The following is a 17435-nucleotide window of genomic DNA, read 5'->3' on the forward strand; positions in this document are numbered from 1 at the left end:
GTCTTTCCTTTCTTCAATGCCTCGGACCAATTTCAATCTATCAAATATATAATATTTATAAGTAAGTTAATCTGTACACCAATATAATATATATGTTTAACCTACACTCAATAACTCACCCAATTCTATAAACACGTTCCTAATTTTGATGCCACTTAACATGTCAACTCTCATATTTTCTAAATTTCAAGACTAGAGTTAAACCTCAATTAAATTGAATAATCACTTTAAAACTTGAGCCTTTCGTAACACTTTCGAATGATCAAACTCTGTTCTAATACATAATCTTCATAAGAATACGAATCCAATGACACCCATATTGCTATATTTATTTTCGGATCAAAAATTGGGTCAGAAAATTATCCCGAGTCATTGAAGTCAAATCTGAAATTTTCTTTCCGATTATGTTCACTCATGATAAAATAATCTCACATGTCAAATTTCAGCTAAAACAGATCGTTATTCGACCCTCAAATCAAGATTTTATATGAAGAACCCTAGGGCCATATTTTCTTATTTCAGCGTTATTTCTCCACCGATATACCCTAAAAATATGTTCATAATCACATGAAAAATTAATGGAAAGGATGAGAATAATTATCTTGACGCTTTGAAAATGAAAATCCCTATTTTTCTCTTTTTCTTTATTTTTCTTTCCCCCTTTCTTTTCTTTCTTCCTCCGTATTTTTTCAGTTTCTACATTATTATTATTTTGGTTTACGCTGCCGCTCATCTGATGGCCTAATGCCATATATATATATATATATATATCTTTTATTATTATTTATTTTCTTCTTTTTCTTTTCTAAATTAATCATGTACTAAAAGTGACAAACCCTACTAATCTATTTTATTAAATATAAGAAAAGTGGTATAGGGTATTGAATAAATTCACATTTTAGCCCATCAATTAAATTAATTCTCTAAAATTATCCCTCAACTAATTAACCAAAGTTATCAAATAATCTAAATAACCCATTAAAATTTTATGGGAAGGATCTCGTATGAAAGGAGGAGGACTCGTTCTCAAAATGACCTAACGGGTCATTACAATTATTGTTTTTTGAGTGGATCGAAGTGGACTTGTCAATTTCATATTTCTTTTATCTCTTCCCTTTAATTTATCCTATTCATGTCACTTAAAAATAATCTCACGCGCACACACACAAAAAAAAATTAATTAATAAGCATGAATTTATGACAAAAAATAATTTGTGAATAACTTGGTATAATAAGTAAAGTTTTTCAGACTATTCGTGTATATAACTTATTAAATGTAAAAACAAAACATGAAAGAAGGTTTATTTAAGATCGAACTGAATCGGTCGATATCTATTTGTTCTGATCAATCTAAATTACTCCTATGTCTTATAGTTTGAATTACTATAGTTTTTATTTTCAATATGAATCTCGATATCTATTGAGAGTACCAAGATCGGAGAATCAAAAGATAGGTCTTAATCTTCTTGAAAGCACTCTGCATAGTCAGTCTAGGGCATCGTTCTACTCAATTTCTTCTTCCTCAAAAGCTTGAAAATAGGAGCTTGTGTCACAATCCGAATCCGGGTGTGATGGCACTCATCTCAACCCACCGAGACAAGTCAGCTTAAAACTCAATGGAAAGTAAATGCGGAAGTAATTAAGATAAAACAAGGTTTAACTTAGTCAAAAAAATAAATAAATAATCTCAAAATCCCCCAAGACTGGTTGTCACGTATATAAGCCACTAATACATTACCGAAGTACGAAAGAAAATACAGTCACAATGTCTTTGTCTTTAGAATAGGACTAAAACCTATTAAAGGAGTAAGAGGTGTCCGCTAGATGAATGTAACAACTACCTCAACACTCGAGATGATAGCCTCGGATGTGGTATAAAACGTGAGGAGATCAAGCAGGTCTGGGCTCACAACCTACACAAGTGTAGAAGCAAGGGGTGAATACCAAACAACACGGTAATCAGCAAGTGGACAACTAAAACTAAGCAAAGCTCGATAGATACAAGTACTCATGTCATCCCAACCGAACCTCCTCAACTACAACCTCCATAAAACCAGCCCAACTCCACACTCTACACAATAATAACAATATAGTCCACGAATATTCATCGGTAGTCTTATCAAGTGAATCATATCAAGTCAAATTCGACATATACAGAGCAATAAGTGGTAAACACGAATTCACAAATATCAACAAAATGCGATGCAATGCAATGAAATGATGCATGTATGTCCTATCGGTACACATCCGTTGAATTACAGTTCGAAACCCATAGGGGACATTTCTGTCCATGTTACCTGCCACGGAGCGTGTGGCCCGTCCCCTCAATATACATATCCTACCACGAAGCGTGTGGCCCGACCCCTTTGTTTCATATCATTTTCAGTCTCAGCACAGTATGTCAGAATCAATGCAATCAATTCATGTTCATATGATTCACGATAATAACATGACAACAACAATAATTTTTCTTATCTCACATCAACATAGTCATTTCACATGTCCAAAATAAATCTATAATCACAACATATCAATTTCACCAATACATGTCGTTAGATCACTATTTTATACCCCTCATCTCCATTTTTAAGGCCAATCATACAATCAATAACTCAGTCCAATTCTCATTACTCCCCAGTACACATAACACGAAAATACAAGCATCTACAAGCTTAAACTGAGGTTTAGAAATTCACTTGTCTCAATTAAATTGAATAATCACTTTAAAACTTGATCCTTTCGTAACGCTTCTTAACAATCAAAACCTGTTCAAATACATAATCTTCATAAGAATACGAATTCAATGACACCCATATTGCTATATTTATTTTCGGATCAAAATTGGGTCAAAAAGTCATCCCGAGTCATTGAAGTCAAATCTGGAAAAAAAATCGATTATGTTCGCTCATGATAAAATAAACTCACATGTCAAATTTCAGCTAAAACGGATCATTATTCGACCCCCAAATCAAGATTTTATGTGAAGAACCTTAGGGTCATATTTTCTTATTTCAGTGTTATTTCTCTACCAATATACCCTAAAAATATGTTTATAATCACATAAAAATTTAATAGAAAGGATGAAAATAATTACCTTGACGCTTTGGAATGAAAATTCCTAAAAAAAAATTCTCCTTTATTTTTCTTTTCCCCTTTCTTTTCTTTCTTCCTCCGTATTTTTTTTTCTGCGTTTTCTTCGGCTGCTTTATACTCACGACTTAATGCCATCAGATTTTATATATATATATTTTTTCTTTTCTTTCATTATTATTTATGTATTAAAGTAACAAACCCTACTAACTTATTTTATTAAATATGAGAAAAGTGGTATAAGGAATGAAATAAATTAATACTTTAGCCTACCAATTAAATTAATTCTCTAAAATTATTTCTCAACTAATTAACTGAAATTATCGAAAAGTCCAAAAATATTTCAACTTAAATTTATAAAAAGGATTTTCTATGAAAGGAAGAGGACTCGTTCTCCAAAATGACCTACCAGGTCATTATAGCGTGGATGCAACTGAACAAGATTGGGTGAATGCACGCGTTATTTGTTGCTCTTATCATTTTCAATTGCTAATTGCCACGTAATCATATAAAACTCCAACGGTATGTTTAGTCTATTTTTTCTACATTTATGTACCTAACCCTGGGCCCCGGCGTAAAGCTTTGACAATGATTGTACCTTAGGAGATTGATTGGTGGTTGATCAACATAAATTAGATAGGAAAGAATTTATGTATTATTTTACGTAGAAATTAATTATGATATAATTCAATTATTTAAGATGCATTGGTGATTTTATTATTGTCTATCCTGTATAAAATAATGCATAGATATCCTCATAAGTTATAATGTATACATGTATTAGTTATGCAGATTTCTAAAATCAGAAACCAAACACCATATTAATTGGTAGTTGGAACAGACTTTTAGAGTTTATCATTTCTACATACAAACATAAAAATTTGGCCAAAAGATTGTTGATATGAAAGACCTTAGCATCAAATCCAAATTTTATTTATTTATTTATTTTATCCCTCCCCGGGAGCTCCCACTTTTTTTACACCCTTGGTGACTCGAACTCACAACCTTCGGGTTGGAAGTGAGGTGTGCTTACGATCCGAGCATTAAATCCAAATACTCCTGTCTCAACAGATTAAATGAGTTTGAGAGGGTTGGGTAGGGGCGGCGTGGTGGAGGTGGAGGTGGAGGTTACACTAACTAGTCTAATTAGTCTTTAATCATACCGGCGTCATTTGTGAAATAAAGGCATATTTAGACCAATTAAATAACCGGAAGGCATAATTAGACCCAACTATAAACAGAGGTCAAAATATTGTGAATTTCGCATACAAAATTAAAACCAGAAGATAAATGCTCATTTGCTTAACAAACCAAGCTACACAGACAAATAAAGCATTAAAATGAATGGTGAATGACAGGTACAGCAATGGTGTTAAGCAGTTAAATTATGTCTGTTGAACCAAGAACAGCTGGAAATGGGAAATGAGAAAATGTAAGCTGATCTCTCACCGTTGCTTTTGTATTCTCTTGTCTCGCATAGGCAACTCCATTGGCTTCTGCGCGTCATGAGGATAAAGTCTCTCTATCTCCCAAAGGTAGGGATTAAGTCTGCGTACACTCTACCCACCCCAAATCCACTTGTTGGATTTACACTGGGCGTGTTGTTGTATCACTTTCTTAAAAGAGGAGGGAGTATATGTACAAAACAATCATGATGCATAAGAACACACAAGTTTGCATAACTACTTTTTTCCTCCTTAATCCAACACAATCCGTATATATTGCCTAATATCTCCCCGCTTTAATTAACATAAGAAAGAAACCTAAATACAGATCGTTGTATGAATAGAATCTCCACAAACATTAATGCAGAATAGCAGACTTACTCTCCTTTTCTGGAGCATGCCGCGGACAGCATGCTCAATAATTCTTTCTGGAATTCTCTGTTGAAGTTGATCAAAAGTCTCTACTTTCATTCCACCGGGTCTCCCCGAGTGCCTCCTGTAAAGTTTTTGGATCCTCTTCTTCCCAGATACAGCAACCTTCTCAGCATTAACCTTTAGATGTTCAATTACAAAGAACATTGTTCAGACATTAAACCAACTGTGTAAATAACAGATACTTTACAATTAAAGGAGCTCAATGATGTAAAGGCACTTATCATGCAGGGAAAGGCATAAATTAACAACATATATTGCTTAGGTGACTTTAGGAAGGCAACATAAGAAGCGTCTTGACTCGAAATCCATCTCAGCAACAAGATGATAGAAGGAATGGGCCGGAAAGTGAGAATCACCAAGGTTCTTATGCACAAGAGATTTCAACATAGTTGAACATAAAATATGCATAATGAATATCCATATTATTAATCAACACTAGTTAGATAGGAGGGAAACAGAAAGGACAAGGAGAAGCAGTGGACCTCTAAATAGAAATCACATTCCATTCTTATGAAACTTATAGAAGCAGGGAACTGTGTACGTGTCGTTACAAAAACTTGTGGCACATATCAAAATCAATTTCATACTGATATAAAGATCGAACTTTTTGTAAACCTAAAGTTTTTTTTAATCAGATGTCCCCTAAGGGACCTGTTACATTTTGGAAAAAATGTCCCTGAAGAGACGAAATCTTAAGGTTTGCTTGGATAGAAAATTAAAAGAGCACAAAAGAAGTTCCGAATTTCCTGAACAAAACCTATATAAATTAAGAAATTTAAACTAAAATAGTCTACATAAGCTCAGGGAACTAGAAGAGAATGGATAATTCCACTTGAACGATTATGAAAAAGGAAATAAGATTGCATGAAGAAACCTTCAGAGGATGTACGTACAAGCATAAAGTTATGGTGGATTAGCCATTTATCACGATAATGTAAAAGGGAAAAGATTCAATTCCCACATCATATTTTCAAGGCCTTTTACCTACAATCAAAGTCTTTTAACACTACATGTCCCATATTCTTTTAAGACTCAAAGAGGCCTTAATAGAACCAGAAAGTCCTACAACGAAAATAGGACTTGTCCGGTTGTCCCTTCTTTCTAATGCAGAGAAATGAATAAGCATTTAGCACAGGAGCATACCACTATTACAAATGCACCTATGTCCACACTTGGAGTGTACGTTGCCAGATTCTTCCCTCTGATATGTATTGCTATAGTTGATGCCAATCTTCCAAGAATTTTATCGGTGGCATCAACGATATACCAAGGTTTGTCTGTGTTTACATGGTCTGCACCTTTGGGATAACATGTTTCATTCCAAATGTCCTGGAGGCAGGAAGAACACAGTGATATGCATCAGATAAAAACTCTTCTATGCACACTCACTAAGATCAAAAGATGTGTAGAACCACTGAAGCATAATTAAAGCAAAGAAATATGTTCTTTGTTAAGTTTGCTTCTCAAAAGAACTGCCCCACAGCCTTTCCCCCCTTTTTTTTCTTCTTTTAATGCTGCCGGAAATCTTAATCGCCCCAAGTAGGTGATGATTGCTATACATTAGTTTGATATGGTCCTTTCCATCTAGTGTTTCGGGTATCAGGAGCACCATTGAGGCATTGTCTGCAGTAGCTAGCATAGGTAGACTGGATTAAAGAAAAAATGGCACAGCAGATCTTGTTGGTTGTTTTGGATTCTGCTGCTTTCCACATCAAGTAATATATTGTGGACAAGAGGGGTAGAATAAGAAGAACTCAAAGATATCAACTGTGAGGTTCTCACCAACAGAAAAAGTACCTCTAAAACAACTAACTGGAAATTTAGCTCAACTCGTGAGTCTCAATGAACTTAAAGCATGGTATTTGTGCCAACAACCTAGGTTTCAACTCTCACCTATAGTTCTCCTCTAAATCACAAACTTAACAAATTCTGCCCCAAAAATACATATATAACAACTTGCTCAAAACAACCCCAAGCAAAGTCCAACCGAACACCAAATTAAATGAAAGTTGAAGTCTTTTACACATTTAATGTCGAAAACAAAGTACTCCTATGAACCAAGAAGAGAAAATGATAGTCTATAAAATTATCTAACTGGAAGCTGAGCGCAATTCTTGATTCTCAATTGAACTTAAAGCAGGGTATGTGTGTCACCTACATAGGTTACAGTCTGACCTATAGTTCTCTTCTTAATCACAAACTTAGCAAATTCGCCAAAAAACTAAATAGATAACATCTTGCTCAAAACAACCCCGAGCAAAGTCCAAATCCATACCAAATTAAGATGAAAGTTGAAGTCTTTTACACTTTTCATATGGAAAACTAAATACTCCTATGACTCAAGAAGAAAAAGGGATAGTCTATAAAATTATCAATTTTCACAATAACCCAAATATCCCAGAAAAAAGTACCTCCAACTGGAAGCTGGGCTCAATTCTTGACTCTCAGTAACTTCAAAGCAGGTATATGTGGCAGTTACCCTATCAATATTAGTTGTACGTTGTCTAGTTTTCCTTATCGGTAATATTAATATTACTCTCCTAGTATCTTATTCTTCGATATTTTATTAACTTTTGCTTAGGTTATCCTTTTATTTGTTATTGCTATCGTTCTTTTCTCCACTATTTTCAGCATGATTTCTTCACTGCTATATTTCCCTTGCATTTTATTTATATATGCGTTACTTCGATCGAGAGTCCTTCGAAAATAGCCTCTATCTTCTCAAGAGTAAAGAGCGTACACAACCTCCCCGGATCCCACTCGTGAGACTATACTGAGTATGTTGTTGTTGTTGTGTTGCCAGCTACCCTTAGTTCTCTTCTAAATCACAAACTTAGCAAATTCGCCTAAAACTAAATACAAAACATCTTTTCCTCAAAACAACCCCAAGCAAACTCCAAATACATACCAAATTAAGAAGAAAGTTTAAGTCTTTTACACCTTAAATGACGAAAACTAAGTAGAGAAGAGAAAAGGGTAGTCTTTAAAGTCCTTAATTTTCACAATAACCCAAAAATCCCAGAGCAAAATCAAGACAAGTAATCGACAAAAAGATAAAAAGAGAAGAGTAAATATTACAGGGCCATTGATTTCAGACTCTTGGAACATCCATCGTTGTTCCAGAGGAATAAGAGCTTCCTTTTCTTGGCAACTAATTTGATTAGCTCGAATGGACGTCTTTGAAGAGAGGAAGAAACCCAAGAAAAGGATCTTTTTGTGTGAGGTAGAGAAAAATTTTACTGGTGAATCGTGAATGCGATGCAAATATTACAGAAGAGGAAGAGCATTGCACAAGTTGGGTTCCAAAGGTGCAAATACGAAAGGCTGTGATATTTACCAAGAGTTGCGGTAGTTTTGAAAGGTTGTAATTTTTTTAAATTTTATAATTTTTCGAAAGGTTGTGAATTTTTTAATAAAAGCTATGATTTTTTTGAAGAGTTGTTGTGATTTTTGCGAAGGGTTGTGATTTTTCTAATAAGCCATAATAAGTATCTGTTCACACTATCTTTTGTTATTTATAAATAAAGAATTTTCCTCTCATTTTTAAACATAATCAAATTTCTCCTTCTTTTGCATATATATTTTCTTTCAAACAAAATTGAGTTTTTGTGTGATTTTGTTGTTAGCTTTTGAATTCGCTGAAATTATTGAAGTTTGAGGTACCGCTACTTCTTTAATAGTTTATGGAGGAAATAATTCATAACTTCGAATACAGTAGTGAGGGAATTAAATTTCTTAAATACACACAATAAATTTTGTGGACTCAAATATTATTTTTTTTTATTTTTATTATTTCTGATTTATTAATCTTAATACAAAAGAGTAGCGGCACAGCCATTGTTAAGGAAAATGGCAGCACGGTATAGAGTGGATAAGAAAAAGAAAGAGCAGGGGAGTTCTTTTTTTATTCTTTTGATTTTATTGCTCCATTATGTTTACTGTTATCATGAGTAAAATTTTCAAACAAAGTAATCCCTCGATTTCATTTGGCTTGATTCCAAGTACTCCCGCGGATTTTTTTTAAGTAGTACATTATTTCGATTATTTTTTGTATATAAAAAATTTTATATTAAAATATCAAATTAATATAAAGTAACTAATTCTTAAAAATTAATTAAATTGACTCCCAAAAAACATAATATCACAATCTAAAAGAAACATATGGAGTATAAAATAATGTTGGTATGAATTTAGAAATAGTTAACAAAATATCGGGAGACAGGAGCGTTCAATTTTTATATTACATTACTTTTAACTAGGGTTGTTCAAAATAAAATCGAAAAAAATTATTAGTTTATCGATAATGGTTATTGACTTAGCGGTTTTGATAATGAATCTAATCTTTCTTATTATCGAGTTATCAATTGTTAACGGTTTGAGTTTTTTTTTAACGAGTTAACCGATAACCTGATAGTAGATTAGTAAATTATATTGATACCATTCGGTATGTAAAGCTCTTGACTTAGAGTTTAGTTTCATACTTTTATTTTTGGTTGTCTCAAACTCTCGAGTATTCTACAATGATTCAATATATGCTTTTGAATAAGATGCAATTTGTTCACTCATGTGCAGAGTTTATTTGGTCTGTCACCTTATTTCTATAAGTGAATTTTTCAATGAATTTTTTATGTTAAATATTAACGGTTAAATCGATAACGATTTATAATGGATAAACCGATAACTGATAAACAAATATCTTAGTGCTTTTATAATAATTTAACATGTCTACAAATAGATAACTGATAAGTAGTACTGATAAACTTTAAAATTGAATTGAATCCATTGATACGCAACATTACTTTTAACAAGTTTTGGAACAGTGATATTATATAGTTGAGAGTCAAATAACAATAAACACATCATAAACAGAAATACAGTACAACAATTAAACTTAATTATTACTTTAAATTTTGAATTGGTTGAGTAACATTTTAAACATGTTGGGGGTCACAAATGATAGACAATGATAATCCAAGGGTCTAATGTGCAAATTACCCCAACAAGAATCTTAGCTCCGGTTTATCGACGATTCCACGGCTTCCGGATTCTTACGTGAGAAGTTCTAAAACTTTTTAAAAAATGGCTTTTTCAAGTCTTTCAACATCGGGACTTCCATTACTTCCCCATTTTCAAAAACCAAAGCTTTCATTTTTCACTTCAAATCTCCAAACCCCATTTGAACCATTTCCTCAATTGTCGACTTTAAACCCTAGACATCATCAGAAAATGTCAACAATGAAAGCACAAGCATCAGTTACTGATCTTGGAATTGTCGAAAGAGCAATACAATTGGTTCAATCTTCACCACCCACGTGGAAATCTGCTTTGCTGAGTAATATCATCATCTTTACTGTGGGTTCTCCACTTTTAGTCTCTGGTTTGTCACTTTCTGGTATTGGGGCTGCTTTCTTGCTTGGTACTCTTACTTGGAGAGCTTTTGGGTCTTCTGGGTTTCTTCTTGTTGCTACATATTTTGTTATTGTAAGTAAAAAATTGAACTTTCTTCGTGCAAGTGTTATTTTGAGGATTCTATTTTGTAACAAATTATGGTTATGTACATTTCAGATCAATGCAAAAATGAATTGGAATACTTAATCATGAATACTGCTTGCAGATCCCTCTTTTCTTTGCTTAAGTAAATAAAATAGTCGATATAAGTAAAAAAAGAAAGAACAAAGAAGAAGAAATTGCATCCTCTTGATAGATTAGTGGAACCTCATAAGTAAACAAGAAAATGTACTGATATTAACTGATCTAGATTGTCAAATTAGGTCTCACACCCCAAAATCTAACTCAAACGGAGTAGGATTGACTAAGCCATACAACTCTAAGGAGTTCAGGAATCTCATTCCTCACCGGTGTGTTATATTTCTCTCCAGCCTCCCCATGCCAAGACCATTTTCCAGACTAGAGAGTGTATATTCATGGACCAGGGGTATATCCACCCCCTCTCAATCGGTCTGGGACTGGGGGTAATCTCCCCTACCCCACCTCAATCGGTATAGGGCCCACATCTGATGGGCCTAACTTTGATACCATGTCAAAGAAATGAATGTGGGTCTAACTCAACCCAAAAAGCTAGCTCATGAATGTGCACTTTCCAGTCGGGAAAAGTGTCTAGGCGTGAGGAGGTTGTTGAAGAGAGATATACGACATTCCTGGACTCCTTATATAGCTTGGGAATTCCTCCTCCCTCTCGGGCTAACTTTTGGAGTTGAGTTAGACCCAACATCCATTTGTCAACATGGTATCAGTGTAGACAGAGGTCCTGGGATCTAATCTCACGCCACTCATTATAAAAAAGATTTTACCACATGCTTGGTTCATGAAAAAAATATAAGAATCAAGCCCGCATGTGAGGGGGCTTGTTGAGAATATAATAAATGTGTGCTCTCTCTAATTACTTAATCTTTAAGATAGTCAATACTTCAATGTAGATAATATTTGGGATGTCTTTCGACTGGAAATAATGATGGATAATATTGGTATATTTTTTCCTGCTTAGGCTGATGATTATGGTCAAAGATGTCAGGAAACTTGGACTAATAAGTTAAACCAAACAGGGCACCGCTGTGACTAAGGTGAAAATGGCTCAGAAAGAGGCTCAAGGGGTTGCAGAGAAGAGGAAAGGAAGGAGAGGACCTGGAAGCGTGATAGGCTCCAGTGCAGCCGGTTGTGTTTGTGCATTCTTATCAATTAATGGTGTTGGTGGGGAGGCGTTTACTCGCCTCTGGGAGCTTGCATTTGTAGCCAGTTTCTGTACCAAGTTGAGTGATACTGTCTCGAGCGAGATAGGAAAGGCATATGGTAGAACTACGTGAGTACAGCCTCTTCACCTCTGGCTAACTACTAAGAGAATTTGATGTACTGAAAACAGTGACTTGTTTACGTAGAAACTGGAAATACATTCTTTAATTGTATGGAATTCTGTTAATTCTTAATTTTAGACCTAGTGAAAAACACACTAAGGTATTTTACATGTAAAAAATGAAGACTGAAAATTTATCCTTTGAAAACCCAAGGACTTGGAAAAGTGTCATAATATAGTAGAATTGTCGGTCGGGTCAGCTTGCATGTACCTCTACTATTTCGACGGGTACTTGCTACCTCCCACCAATACATGTACCAGTTAACTCCACCCATCAAGGCTTAGGTAGATGGAAAGAAATCACCTAGTATTTTTTAACTCAGTTGGGATTTGAATCATGATCTCCAATGTTTGCACTTTGCACCCACTTTGTTGACCATTAGGCCACACCCCTACGTGCTAGAATTGCCAGTCAATATTGCAACATGCAATTTTACATAATTTAGTTTTCATTTTAGGTAGTTAGGTGTGTGATAAGCTCTGTGACTTAACACTTCTGTGGACTGCTATTTGTAGTTCATATACAATTTTAGATAGTACTAGCTACAAAGTTATCTCCTTTGGAAGGAAATCGTAAGCGACGCAGACCTCTTCTCGCTTTTATCTGCTCAATTCTGTCATCGGCAGGAGCAGATGGCTCTCTTTAAGAATTATCTGCTGAGAACTTGCACAACAATTGCAGGTATCTTGTCACCACATTCAAGATAGTGCCTCGGGGTACTGAAGGGGCTGTGAGTGCTGAGGGAACCTTAGCTGGGCTTCTTGCTTCAGTTCTCCTTGCTTTTGTTGGTTATCTAAAGGGTCAGGTATGTCTTCCATAAATGGTTGTAAGTCTTGTAACTTTTTGCTTATGGATGTACCGTGTGGGTTCTGTTCTATATAGCAGGATAACCTGGAGATACTAGTCAATAATGGGATTAAGGATGTGGAAATAAAAATGTCACGTTGAAATTTTTTGCATCTAGGTGTTAATATATGATTTAACTCTTAAAACACATTGAAATTGTTGTGGGGAGTAGATGTAAAAGAATTTTTTTATAAGGACTGGGGAGTAGTTGTAGAAGAAAGTTTTGGACTAACTGTGGGCTCAATGGAAGGGGATTGATGTTTTCACGGGACTTTTGGCTTATTGCTTGAGGTTGTGAGGAAGAAAGGATCATCCTTTTGCTGCAACAACAACAACAACAACAACCCAGTGAAATCCCACAACATGGGGTCTGGGGAGGATCCTTTTGCTGCAATAGCATAAGATATTGTTTCTGTTGTTGAAGTATTTCTTCTACCCTCAAATCTCAATTAATGTGGATTGTTCTGCCTATAAGTATCTAATCTGGCGAGGATTGAAGGTTATGGGTCTCATATCACTCTTGATGGTTTCCAAGTTACCATAGTTTTTATTGTATTTTTAAGTTACAAATGCATCCTTTTGAAACCTTGTTGATAAAATCAAAAAGAGCGTAAATTGGAAGTGGTTACATTGTTTTAGCAATCCTATTATTCTCCTTTCCCTTCTGGGATTTGTGTGAAGATATTGAGTTTTTCGTGCTATGAAGGTGTGCAAGGCTGGATCAATAATTATGTGTAGTATTTCTTCAACAAAAAAAAGTGTGATAATTATGTGTAGTGGTGGTTTGGTTCTTGTTAACTTGAGTCTTGTTTTATGATAATTTGTTGGGAGCTTATGTATGTTGATTTTTTAAGGAAAGGCATGCTCTCATATAGTTGGACCTCTCTAGCCATGCCCTCCGCGAGGTATACTTTTCCATTAGAATGAGTTTGTAGTTTGTGGAGTTGAGAAAGTTCTCTTTGAATATAATTTTCAAACATTTTAATTATTAAAATGTTGTTATTTTGGTACATCTTTTAAATGTACATACTAAATATTCAAATTTTATTTCAAAAAAATTAGGGAATTGATCCCGAATTACACTGGAAATTAGATGCATGAGCTCATACTCCAAACTCTTCTATTTTTTTTTCCGGACAAAGAGAGTAGTACTAACTATTTTTCCATCCGAATATACTATGAAATGGGTGATTTTCGATGAAGCCTTGCATTATATTACCTGATTTATAGCTTTATCTTGCCCGTGCTGAGAGACAGATACAAAACCATTTATTCTACTCGCTCTTCATCTTTTCGTTTATAACTTTGATTCAACTTTTAGGAAGACCTATTCCGTATTCTGACCAGGAAAATTGTTTCCAGATTAACGGACCTGGGGCTGCAATATGTGTAATAGCCGCCCAGATAGCAAACTTTGGTGAAAGTCTAATAGGTGCTTCACTTCAAGAGAAAGAAGGATTTCGTTGGGTATGTAGTTTTCTGAATAGATTTCTTAATGTTTACTCTGAGATGTTAAGTAATTCACTCACCTTTTTTTGTCCCTTGATGTTCAGCTCAACAATGATGTTGTCAACGTCATCAACATATCCTTGGGAAGTATCTTGGCCGTTCTAATGCAGAAAATTATACTCCAAAGTTAGCTTACTTAAATCTATGCACATACTTTTAGTATGGAGCTTGAATTGTCGCCTTTCATTGCATACAGTGTAGGTGGGACTTAAAGGTGGACAGAATCATCCGATCTAGAAACAAAGATTTGTTAGAATATTCATGTTGTTATAGTTGAGAAACAATTCTGATAAATCACCCCTCAAAATTACCTAATTATTCCAGTGGCAAATATATTGTTTCCAATAGTATTGTACAGTGCTTTATGTTTGGTTACTCACAAAATAGTTTTTGTAAGATCCAAAACGTGTTATTTAACTTGCATTAGCTGACATTTATGCCTCAACTTTGGGTGTGTACAAGTAGACATTTAAAACTTATATAAAATTGAACAAGTACACACACATGTCTTGCGTGGTATAATACACCTAGAACGCAAATTGCACGAGGACGTATGTGTTTACTTGTTCAACTTGAAATAAGTTTAATTGTCTATTTGTGCACATTTAAAGTTGGAGAGTGTAGATATCGATTGAGGTCAAATTAAATGATATGTTGATGCATTATGTCAAGATCCAAATTGTTAGCATCAAGTTATGAGAGACAAATCAAGTTATGAGAACTATGTAATTGTCTTTTACCTAAAAAAAATCACTTACAATCAATAGTTTAAGAATCCACATGTTTTTTATCCTTCTTTTTTTGTAGTTGAAGCAATTGTCTCTTTCGAGCCATACAATTTGGAAGTTTTAAAAGTAAAGAGAGATTATATAAAAAGATACGTTGAATGTGTGATTGTAATATATTACTTTAACGATTATAATTTTTATATAATATTGTTATGGGAAAAGTTACGTGGAAGCATCGATCCACCAAAGAGGATGCAACAAGACAAACTCATTACTTCCGTCGGTTCATTTTAGTTGTCGTTATTAAAAAAAAATTGTTCAAAATTAGTTCTCATATGCCTTAATTAATCTCCACTTATATATTATGATTTTACATATGACAAATTCAAATATGTGATGTGCCCATCTAACAAACGTATCCCTTATGCACTCACCGATGAAGTAAAAAATATTTAAATTTTAATATATATTTATTGAAAGTAATTTTTGATCTATATAATATAATTTTCTGACTAATTTTCAACTAACCACCTGTCAATCTATGTGACACTGCCACTAGACTTTCACTCTACTATTCACAACCCTTCTTCGGAAAAAAAAAAGTACCTTGTGTAACCAAGTAAAAAACTAAAAAGTTCTTATATTATATGTTGAATCCAACTAAGTTCATTATCTATTTATTTTATATTTTGATTCTCCTTATTAGAAATTTTGACTCCGTTATTAGTGGTGAATTCTTATTTCTTACTTTGAACTTTAGAATGTTTAGTATTAGGCAGGGGTGGCAATTGCACGGGTTGAGTCAAGTTTGAACGGATCATAATTGATTTAGATAATAATTGGATCAATACCCAACCCAACCCAAGTTAGATTGAGTCAAAATGAGTGAGGTAATGAGTTATATAACGGGTCAAGACCCAACCCAACTCACTTTTTACTTAGCTTAATTGTTTTATTAACTATTTTACTACCTAATAAAATTATTGTTTTTCTTTATTATGGTTATATATAACATATCAAATTGAAAAAAATAAAAATATTTTAATGAAATTTATCATGAGGCAATTCGGGCTACATATCAATCCAATTTTTTTATATGTTGAAATGAGTTGAGCTAATGAATGGCGAGTCAATAACCAACTCAAACTTAAACGAATTGAATTGGATTGGATGGGTTGAGTTTGATTTTGCCACCCCTCCAGTATTATGGTATCTGAAATTTTAGTAGTTTTTGTTTTTATTACTACTATTATTTAAGTAATTGTAAGTGATGAAAAAAACATGTAGAGAAGAGTTGATACATCATATATTTATCAATATTTCCCAAATTAAAATCAGCACAAAGTGTCCAATTAAATTCTTGTACAGCAAACAGAAGATGACAGCTAAACTAGTTGACTATTCAATTTCAGATCCAAAATGAAAAATAGCGATAGATGAAAGTATTAATTTCAGGGTTTGCTTTTTTCAGTTCAATCAAAAAGATAGAAGTTTTATTTGATAAATTTTAAGTAATTGACACTTATGAATATGAAAAGGAGATAGCAACGTCAATTGCGGGGAAAAGCATTCTTAGTATTAATTATTCTCTCGATTTATCTTACATGAAGGTATTACTATTTAGAGAATTAAACAAAAATAAATAAATTATACTTTCTCATTTTTTAAATAATATTTTGAAAATTATTAGCTCGGTTAACTACTTATCGTGTAATTTTAAGTATATCAATTTTATTTAAGAAATTTATAATTAAAATTAAATATTTTAACTTTAATACTTGAAACTACTTCACCTAAATTGAAGTAGAAATGATTACGTATTTATCATTTTATTGTGCCAACAAATGAAAAGATGGGAATATGACAAAGAAAAAATTAGATGGGAGCCACTGCACGATTTTTACAATGCTAATCAGTGTAAAGGATTAAATTCCTTGCTAATCCTTTAGTTTTTGTATTGATTTGACATCTTGAACTCATATTATTTCACATAATTTAGATTTGTACCTAAAACATCTAATGAGAGTGGTAAATCGTCTTATCACAAATATTTTATTTTTGGGATATCAAACTTAAAATCTCAAAATTAAAAGTGAAAAAAAAATGCTTATAACCCTTTAAGTAATTAGGGATGAATTTATGTAAAAGGTGTGGAGTCATCCCCTCTAGTTATGTACAATAGTGTTATATAACTAATATATATAGTTATAGTTATTTTGACTTTAAAATAATTGTTTTTATTTCACTCAAACACTATAGAAGTGTTTTATAGTTATTTTAATTTTTTTAAAATAAAAACAAGCCAATTCAAACAAGCTTTTTCAAAATCTCTAAAAAAAAATGCTAAGTTTCAAAAGATTTAAGTATACACTTGATAAAGTCGGGAATGCAATCGCTAGCTAGATAACAATTCAGAACAAATAAAAGAGTCTTTCAGACTATTTTATTTTTAAAAGTTACTTAAATTTATATGACACAATATATTATAATAACGAGAATAACATATTTAGTGT

At 33.3% G+C, this 17435-nt stretch overlaps 1 protein-coding gene and 1 pseudogene across 2 annotated transcripts; one reads left to right on the forward strand and one right to left on the reverse strand.

Annotated features, from left to right (window-relative positions):
* Nucleotides 1-1674: 1674 nt before the first annotated feature.
* On the reverse strand, nucleotides 1675-8322 carry LOC129891832 (50S ribosomal protein L13, chloroplastic-like; annotated as a pseudogene).
* A 1653-nt stretch (nucleotides 8323-9975) lies between these two features.
* On the forward strand, nucleotides 9976-14544 carry LOC129892633 (protein VTE6, chloroplastic). 2 transcript variants are annotated; one of them, XM_055968217.1, is made up of 5 exons: nucleotides 9976-10451; nucleotides 11534-11787; nucleotides 12521-12644; nucleotides 13540-13590; nucleotides 14048-14137. In XM_055968217.1, the coding sequence occupies exons 1-4, from the start codon at nucleotides 10050-10052 to the stop codon at nucleotides 13558-13560; spliced, it is 801 nt and encodes a 266-aa protein (XP_055824192.1). In that variant the 5' UTR covers nucleotides 9976-10049; the 3' UTR covers nucleotides 13561-13590; nucleotides 14048-14137. The 2 variants fall into 2 exon arrangements, with proteins under 2 accessions (XP_055824192.1, XP_055824191.1); XM_055968216.1 differs by lacking the exon at nucleotides 13540-13590 and adding an exon at nucleotides 14239-14544 and having other exon boundaries at nucleotides 9981-10451; nucleotides 14048-14152.
* The last annotated feature ends 2891 nt before the right edge of the window (nucleotides 14545-17435 follow it).

Source organism: Solanum dulcamara, chromosome 6 (genome assembly GCF_947179165.1).
Source record: "Solanum dulcamara chromosome 6, daSolDulc1.2, whole genome shotgun sequence".
NCBI classification, from domain to species: domain Eukaryota; kingdom Viridiplantae; phylum Streptophyta; class Magnoliopsida; order Solanales; family Solanaceae; genus Solanum; species Solanum dulcamara.